This window comes from Poecilia reticulata, linkage group LG8 (genome assembly GCF_000633615.1).
Source record: "Poecilia reticulata strain Guanapo linkage group LG8, Guppy_female_1.0+MT, whole genome shotgun sequence".
In the NCBI taxonomy this organism is placed as follows: domain Eukaryota; kingdom Metazoa; phylum Chordata; class Actinopteri; order Cyprinodontiformes; family Poeciliidae; genus Poecilia; species Poecilia reticulata.
Genome location: NC_024338.1, coordinates 25,850,701 through 25,860,215, shown reverse-complemented (window position 1 = coordinate 25,860,215; position 9,515 = coordinate 25,850,701). Strand labels below are relative to the sequence as shown.

General features: G+C 37.5%; 2 protein-coding genes across 3 annotated transcripts; both read left to right on the top strand.

The window, feature by feature from the left end:
• The first annotated feature begins 259 nt into the window (after positions 1-259).
• LOC103469391 (bryoporin) lies at positions 260-3,270 on the top strand. The gene is made up of 3 exons (XM_008417041.1): positions 260-370; positions 682-790; positions 2,557-3,270. Exons 2-3 carry the CDS (start codon positions 687-689, stop codon positions 2,984-2,986), a joined length of 534 nt encoding a protein of 177 aa, XP_008415263.1. The 5' UTR covers positions 260-370; positions 682-686; the 3' UTR covers positions 2,987-3,270.
• Positions 3,271-3,794: 524 nt separating this feature from the next.
• LOC103469390 (uncharacterized) lies at positions 3,795-5,837 on the top strand. Of its 2 annotated transcripts, none has more exons than XM_008417040.2 (3): positions 3,795-3,978; positions 4,312-4,416; positions 4,993-5,837. In XM_008417040.2, exons 1-3 carry the CDS (start codon positions 3,818-3,820, stop codon positions 5,447-5,449), a joined length of 723 nt encoding a protein of 240 aa, XP_008415262.1. In that variant the 5' UTR covers positions 3,795-3,817; the 3' UTR covers positions 5,450-5,837. The 2 variants fall into 2 exon arrangements, with proteins under 2 accessions (XP_008415262.1, XP_008415261.1); XM_008417039.2 differs by having other exon boundaries at positions 3,796-3,978; positions 4,294-4,416.
• The last annotated feature ends 3,678 nt before the right edge of the window (positions 5,838-9,515 follow it).

The following is a 9,515-nucleotide window of genomic DNA, read 5'->3' as shown; positions in this document are numbered from 1 at the left end:
TATGAAAGACATGGACATTTTAAAAAATAAAGATAAAAAATGAAAGTTTAATGTGAGAAAAATCTTCTATCAATACATCTCATCTGTGTTGCACATGGAAACCTGACAATAATCAGTCTTAATTGATATGTTTTGAGATTCACCCAATTAAAATCCTCCATGATGATTACTATGCAGCATTTACAGAATACCAGGTGCCCAAAGCACCACTTTTTTTAGCCAGAATTTTCTAATAACTGATAATGTGGACACGCCTGTGTTTGAACAAGTGCTGTGGAGGTGTAATCACACGAGAGACACTCTCTCCAGGATCTGAGGAAAAGAACTTGACGCTGCTGTCTGGCACAACACTGGTGCGAATCTCTAAAAGGTAAATATAACAATCACACTCAGCAATAGGAAAATATCACTTGATTTATTGTGTAGAAAAAGTTTTACAAGTACTGTGGATCGTTTTTCTCTTCCACTATTTTGATGTTAGCACACCTACTTTGCCTACATTTGTTCTCTCCAGCTAGTTAGTGTAACTGTAAAAGTTCACTTTTCACCTTTGTTTCTTCTCATCCAGCCATCATCTTAAATACTACTAATGTTTTCTGAGTATCTAAATGGAAAACACACATATTTGTTTTGCTCTATTGGATCTACAAAACTGAGCTTTCACTCATAATTCTCTTGCAGTCAAGATGCCTGAAACAGCAGAGGCTGTGTCCGCCACAATTACAACCAACAGGCACTGCACCATAGAGATAACCAATATCAGCGGCAACTACTGTCTCATTAACCCAAAGTAAGTCTTCAACTACATCACTAAGCTTACAACTACCTTGAAAGTACATTTGAGGTCTAACCCCAATGAGGTGAGGTGTGGTACGTTTCTAGTTACTGTGTAGCACGGTGATGTTTGACGTTTAATTTATAGCAATGGCATTTGACAACTCCATGTAATTTCATATTTAACTGTTTAAAAAATAACCACGCTTGTTTTAATGTCCTATTCACTTTAAGATGCACGTTTTCATTTGCAGTCAGAACAGTCAGACACAAGAAAAGTTGACAAATGGAAACCCGCATAAGTATTCACACCCCCCTTGAACTTGATTTCTTTTTTTTTTTTTCATATCACAATCCGAGGCAACTTGGAAAGAAAAACTTGGAACAATGTAATGTGAAAGGAAAATGAAACCTGATTTTCAAAGCTATTTTCAAAGAAATATCTGAGAAACGTCAAAACTTTGTAGACTCACTTTTGACAGCAATTGCAGTTGCAGGTCTTCATGGGTGAGTTTCTGCCAGATTTGCTTACTGAAAGCCTGAAATCTTTGCCCATTCTTGTTTGCAATGTTGCTCAAGCTTAGTCATATTGGACAGAGAGCATCCAAGAATAACACTACAGATTCTCAGTTGTCTCTATGTCTGGACTTGGTTGGCGCATTCTGCTATGTGAGTGTGCTTTGACTGTAAATGTTCAAATTCTGTCTTTTATGTAGATAAATGATGGCACATTTGTCCTGTTTGAACAGCTTGTATTTATACACACATTGTGTAAAAATATTTCTTTTGTTTCTGTTATTCTAAATGTGCTGCGACAAAACAACATTTGTTGTGAGGAATTGGTTAGATATTGATTTTAAGCAATAAATCTAAACTAGGACATTGTAGCTCTGTTTTTATGGTTGTTCCAGCCTCCGAGACTCAAGTGTTTTGCAGTTAGCAAAAGTTTTTCTTTTCATCAAGATTGTCCTGTAGCTTTTCCCATCAATACTTATAAGATACCCGATCCCTTTTTGAGAAAAGTGATCCCAACAGCATGATGCTTTCACCACCATGTGTCAAGGCAGGGACCCTGGGTTCAGCCAAGAGAGTTCGATTTTTTGGTCTCATCTGATCAGATCAACTTCTTCCATATTTGTTTTGTGTTCCATATTGCTTGTGGCAAACTGTTAATGGGACATACAAGACCTTTCTTTAAAAATGGCTTAATTCTTGCTACTCTTCGTGTAATGCATACACACTTGTTAGATTATTAGTCGTAAGAAATTAAAAAACATCATACTTTGTGTTTTTTTAATAAAATGACAAAATGTCAAAAAGGTTTAAGGAATGTCAATACTTTTAAAAGACACTGATAATGTACAAAAAAAGGAAAAAGAGTGAGTTGCACAAAACAGCACCAGAATGCACATCAAGTCCTTTGCCATGTGTGTCATGTTTCTGCATTTGTCTAGATTTGTCAGGACTGGCCATATTTTGGATGGGTGATTTTCATATGTGACATTATGTTGCTGAGAACATCTACCAATCTATCATGCACTGACACACACCGCCTCATTGCACATCGCATGCAGGTAGAATCACTTTTGCTTAGAAGTCCACAGTAGTACACTTCCAGTCGTACTCCATCCATCAGTGTACAGTGTTTTTCCACCCCAACACTCAGAAAGAGCATCCCCAAACTTTAGGAAACTTTGCGAAGTTTTTTCTCGTTTTTTTTTTTACAGTGCAACATTGTTGAAATGCCTTCAATATTCATTTGTAACTTGCTTTCCTTTGTAGGGTTTTCATGACAAGTGGCTTTTCGTACCACCCACCCCAGCCCACAGTTCGCACCCAAAAGACAGAAGTGTGCTCCTTCACTAAGGATGACAACACCGCCACCGGTGCGGTCGGCGTGCTGACCTACGACCTGTTCCACATGCAGCGCCGGGTTTGTTCGGAGCGCATGGCCATCATGTTCTCCGTGCCTTTCGACCACAACGTTTACAAGAACCGGCTGGCTGTGGGTGTGGTCGAGCATTCCCGGGCCTGCGACAAACATCTGTACGACCAGATGTATGATGGGAAAGATCTCAGCAACTTCACCCGCTCTGAGGCAAACGGGTGTGGGCTGGAATATAAAGCACCACATGTTGATTTAAGAGCCACAATGTCTACAACAGGCAAAGCTATTGTTAAAGTGGAGCTGTATGATAAAATGGGCCGTTAGTGTGCAGGTCAACTGGGTTTTATTCTTAAGCTCTTTGTTGGTTTTGCGTCCATAGAATGATTAGAATTTGTTTGATGTGACCACTGTCGTCATCTTGAAATAAAAAAAACAATGCATTCAGGAGAGGAAGACTGATTTTGCTGTCATCTGTATTTTGCGTCTGCTGAGAGATATCAATATCTGACAGCCAGCTCATTGATTTCCCATTAGCTAATGTCTTGGACTCATGTACGTTGTACTCTCTCTTCTCTTTGATTATGGTAATAAAACATTCAGACCCAATGCTTGTGTTGCCTTGTGTGGAGTATGTTCCCACTCTGTATGCCTGCATTATTACTGATGAACAGTAATTATTATTTAATCTCTGATCTGGATCTATCCAACTCTAATGAGCGGCAACAGATGGAAAGCTGGCGTAGATGTTTTTTTAATCTGCGCAATAACAACACGGTTCTTCACTGGCTAGGAGACTTTTCATCTTGCTGTTTGTGTGGAACTTGGAAAACAACAGCTTCAGTAGTAGAAAAAAAAATAAGAGTAAAGAGGCTCCAGAGACGTGTGCCTAGACTTGCGTTGTTTACTTTTTTTCTGTTGCTCAGTAAAAATGGAATAAGGTTCCCAAACTGCTTCTCTCAGATGGATTTCATAAAAAAAGAAAAAAAAAAAAGACAGGACAGGATAAATGTGCAGAGTTAGCAACAAAGAGATCCAAGGGGAAGGTATTAGAGACGGATCCAAGAAAGGGTGTGGTTGTTTGACGATACAGGGATTAACCACATTTATATTTTTTGCAGTACACTTTTGTGTAGGCCCAAACTTACTAATGTATGTATGTGGAAAGAGGGTGTGTCTGGTCTAAATTACGTTATGTGGCAAGAGGGAGGGCATATCCTGGAAAACAAGGAAAAAAAAAAAAAATCAGCGCCTCCCATTCAGGTGTCTTTTCCGACTTCTCCCATTTTACTTTTGGAATACTTGCCCTTTGTCCACAGGTAAGTTTCTAAAATCACTATTCTTACTTAAAATTCCTTTCTTGATTTTGCTTGATAGGTATTTTGTGTATTTAAAAGAGCAACATTATCAAAAACTAATTGAAAATCTCATGTATTTATTACATTAGAATTTATTATATGGTCAAGTTTGACATAAAGACTTAACAGAGTCGGAGTTATAAAACGTTTGCCTCACGATACAACTGAAGCTAAATTTCACCCATTTTCCATTTTATCAAAGTCGATAAAAAACGCCAGTATCCAGGACTTTCACATTGTTTGACTCTGTCTGAAATACTTTTGTTTTCCAAATAGATCTCATAATTGTTGCAGAATGACGGAGTCGGCTGAAGCTGTGGCAGCTGATGTGACCAGCAAGAGAAGCGTGACTATTGAAATCTCAAATATCACGAATAACTACTGTCTTATCAGTCCCAAGTAAGCAATTTGTTGATCTCTCATGATATATTTTATGTCTTTCAGGCCATATTGGTAAAAGAGTTTTGTCATTGTCAATGATGATGATTTAGCCAACATATTTGTATGATCTGTTTTTCTTTTCTTTGGGACATAATGGACATTTTGCACCAAAAAACATTCAAATCTGACACAAGACATCCCTATAATGTTTATCCTTCCAGATTTATTGATGCCCAAAATGTCCCTCCTTATATCTTGCATGATTTATTTTGAAACAGTGTTGGAGACCTTAACATACATCAATTACAGTTGATGTATGTTATTGTTAATATTTGTTAACTCAGATATTGTGTATTAACCTATCAGAAGCTTTAAAAGTCATCAGTCTTCATCTGGGCTCCCTTGAACTTTAAAAAAGGATATCCTTTGTATACAAAAGTTTGACAGTGAGCATTATCATTTAGTCAATAGTTCTGGTAATCCTAACTGATCCAAACAGGAAAGGTTTACTGTGATTCAATGTTATGCAGCTGAGCTTGATGTGTTACATGTAAGTATCTGTTTCAACAGTTTGTTCTTAATTTTTGTTATTAGAACTTACCTTGACAATGGGGAGGTGTTCAACCCACCTCAACCAACAGTGCGCCCCCTAAAGACAGAGGTGTGTACCTTCACCAAGTCTGGTGGGAAAGCAACCGGTAGCGTTGGCGTCCTGACCTACGATCTCTTCGAGAAGTCCCAGAATGACTACATTGAGACTCTAGCCATCATGTTTTCAGTTCCCTGGGACTACAACCTGTACAAGAACTGGTTTGCAGTGGGCATCTATAAAAAGGGTCGCAACTGCGATAAGGATTTATTCAAAGAAATGTACTATGAGAAGAAAGAGAATGAGCATGGTTTTGTCAGAGGGGAAGCCAATGGCTCGGGAATCAATTATGTGGGTAACTACCTTGACATTAAAGCCACTATGTGTCCCATGGGCAATGCCATCATGAAGGTGGAGGTGTGGGACAAGCTTTTTACACACATGGGACAGCAGACTTACTAGAACCCATCCCAATTGCAGAATCCTTCCTCACAGTTTGAGTTTTTCTGCAGGCTTCCTCCACTACAATGAGCTTGCACGCTTTAGCAGATCTGTTGTTGCTGCCGTGTCTCTATGCCTTGGTATTACCCTCTATCTTATAATCTGTTTAAAATCTGAATTTGTTGTTTGTTTGTTTTTTATCCTGCCAGAAATATCTTCTTTTTATACCACAAGCCCTTCTGTATTTTTGTTCTATTCAGTTTTAAACTGGCATCTTTAGAAAAGGAAATCAAAGGATGACTCACTGAAGGATGAGGGCACATAGCTTAATAAAATACACAGAGTGACTGTCTGAATTCACCTTGACATTATCCTTTCAGAATAAAATAAATATTTTCTCCAAAGCTTACTGTGTGTCTCTGTCTGCTGATTGGGGTTAAAAAGAGTGCATAAAAAGGACATTGAAATATTTTAATGCGAAAAGATTATTATTATTATTTTTATTTTTTTTATTTATTTTTTTTTAGCATGCCTTCAATCCAAGGCATTCTTTGTATGTTTACAAGGTCTTGATTACTTTGAGGTGGGACTGAGTTTTTAATAAATTGAGTGGAAGCCTTAATTTGCAGTACATCACGGTCACAGTAAAACCTTAAAAATAAAAAAAAAACTGTTCAAAATTTTCTGTTCAAAGCAGAAAGACTAAACCAAAGGGGGTGAATTAAATGCACACATTTACTTCTGAAATCTACAGCAAAAATCAGAATAATTGTGTATTTTATTTTTCTTTTCAAAGTTATCACTTTAGCAGGTTGAAAGACACRTAGATTGATTTGACCGCCCAATAAATTACCTTATCTCAACACTAAGTACTTATTTTGCAGTAACATCACWGCCAGTTCTTTGCAGACACCACCATTAACCTTTAGATGTATTGAGATTTAATGCAGGTGGTGAAACAGCTGCTCTTCATTTACATCTCATAAGAAGAAATCAGGTTTCAGCAAATCTATTTGAAGTCTCCATGCTGCCATTCTGGTTCTGGTTTCCCGTTATGTCACAAGGCTTTTTGCAGCACCTCAACAAAGAGGCACAGATCAAAGGTTTCCGTTGTTGCTGTTTCATTTGCATAAAAAGCAAATAACATAGAGGCAGAAATTGGGCCTGTGTAGACTTAATCCACAAAGCTTTTTGAGTGACATATTGAAGATATTGACACACATTTTAGCTTTWAATCTTTTCTTTGTTTCCAACAACTGCTCCTAAGACTACTTCCATTTTTTTTTCTATTATGTATTTTACCTCATAAGTGCTTGTGTGTTTGCATTCTTTGTTGTTGGTCTCCCAGGTTAGAAAGACACACACCTGCACCTGCAGATATGGATATACTGGATAAATTCCATCATGCATTGTAGGCTTTAAATGTCGGGATGAAGTAAATTGTTAAAGGAGCGTAGAATTAGAGATTTTAAATATGAAATAGAAGGACTTAAGAAAGTCTTGCATCCTCTTTGAATGAAGGAAATGTTTGTGAATTGAAGCAGGTGCAGTTTACCTCCAAAGAGGAAGGAGGTTAGAAAAAGAATTAGGGGAGCACAGGTGTAGAAAGATGCAAATCTACRAGCTTCTGCACCTGAACATAATGCTGAAAAACAAGCAAAGATCTGAACAGCAAAGAACCACATGTGAGGTGAAATCTTAGAAATTGTTCACCCAATTACCTGAAAAACAGAAAACAGCCCCAACTGTTGTTTCGTGTGCTGTGTTTTGCAGCAGATATCTTGACTGAATGTGCACACAGACGCAAAAACTGACAAACCTCCCTGACCTGATATTTGAGAATAAACATCAGAGCTCAAATCATGCATGTAAAAACACATTTATCTTTAAAAAAAATAAAATAAAAATCTTTTAAACCTTACTATTGAAGTTTGGTTGTGCACTGCACAAAATGCTCTCAAACACTGCCATCTAGAGGCCTTCTCCGACAAGAAGCGTGTTTACACCCACAGATGAATCTCCAAATTAAAATACAATCTTTGAAAAGCAAAGGGTAAAACATATTAGATTTTTAAAAAAACAATACATTTAAATGTATTCATTTAATGGGTCCAACAAATGATGTCAGACACCTTCCTGATCAAAGTTTCTTTCTTTTTTCTTTGTTGTTTCTGCAACTACTTTGTCACTGTCTTCCTGAGCTGCCACCAGCACCAAACATGTCGTGACATCCAGCAGGGTCTGGTTGTCTTTGATAGTTCACCATGTGTCTGACCCATCAGGGTGACAGCCTGGAACAGAGGGCTGGCAGCCTTCCCGTCAGTTTCAGGCTTCCACTGTTAGTTTAATCTCTAAAGAATCAAAAAGTTTCAGGCCAGCGCAGGGTTTCACTGATATGCACGTTTGTTTCCAAACACATGCGGGATCTATTTCATGATTTCTTCAGCTAAAACACGGGGGCCAAAAGTTATGTTTGTCCTGGCTAGGTATAGAAATCAGCTCACCAGGTCAGCCTGTTGTTTTGAAATCTCTCAGCATGCAGAGAAACACAAATGTGTATCATGTAACAGTACAGATAACGTGGGGAGAACCTTTCATTGTTTTCCCCTCTCAACTTTTTTTTACATCTTGACAAATAACTTGGATCCTCAAAACCTCTAAAGTTTGAGCTGCATTTTTAAATGTATGTTAGACCCTATTGTGCAAGTTAGATATTTTGTAATATTTTGGTTTTGTTGGTTAATTTTGAATAGCAATCACCCACAAGATTTTAGATGGATCTGTTTTTTATCTGTTGTCTTTTTTTAATCTGTTCTTGTTCGTGTTTTTCATTCTAACGTTGTGTTTTGGTTTCTGACCTATCCTGCAGATATGAATGCTTTCCCTGACAACTTAGCAGTCATTGCTTAATGTGAGGATGTGTCAGTGTTTTGTTTATCACTTTAACACTTTCTCCTCAGTTCCAGGTTGTTTATGAAATATCTTTTGCACATTTAAGAGCTGCGCTCTGTTGCTTACCATAATGCTGTCTGTCCACTAACACATATTCAGCTGTGAAATAAATCTGTCCAACCTCCTACAGAAAAAGAGGAAAAAATTATTTTATTTCTCTTGGTTTTATAGTCTTTATTTTTTTCTCTGAATCAAGAAATGAGACATTTGCTGTAGTTGTTGATTTGAATTGTAATTTACTGGCCGTGGAGAATCTTAAACAATATGTACATAAAATACAGTACATTTAGTCTACGGTTATTCAAGTTAAAAAGATTAGTTATTATGCCCTAAATTCTCAGAGCTTCCCAAAGTACCGTCTGTACACGACCAATGATCTGTGTGGCTACTTCTACAAAAGCAGCAATAAAATCAGAGAACTGTAAGTTAAAGTTCCTTGTTCTACATTTTGAAAAGTTATTTACATGTGTAAAACATTTGAGACAGCTGCCAACCTTTTCAGGGGGATGGGTGTGAAGTACTGTGCGAACCTCAGAGTAACTGCAAGGAACCAAAGAAATACATGTCAGACTTTCTTGGCCTCAGCAAGCATGGTACATGTTAAAGTTCATAAAAGTACACCTTAAGCACCAGTAATAGTACTGAACAGTAAAATATTACATACAAAGAGTGATGGTCTAAGTCTCTTTCATGCAAACAGATGAATGTTTACATCCCAATGATTTGGTGGACTAGCCAGGAAGGACTGCAGATAAATCTGCAGCCATCCTTGCATTGACTGCAGCTTGATTGGTAAACAAAGCAGCATAAAAACACTTTGGCACTGAGGCTGACAGTATCAGGTTCATGGCTTTATAGAGCATCAGTGAAAGTAAATGAAAAAAGGAAAGTTTTATTGGAGACACTCTGCCAAGTTATTGATGTGTTATGGATGGATGAATACTACTTTAGATGCTTTTATATTTTTATACAGTATAATGAACTTTCAATCTGCTTTCTTCCAATACGCATCATACGACTCTCTACACATCCTTCATATGCCAGAAATAATAAATTTTAAAAACCACTCTCTCTGATGTGAGTTATTGAACGTGACATAAGTAATTAATTTTTCTGTTGGTCTGTGAGCCAGGCA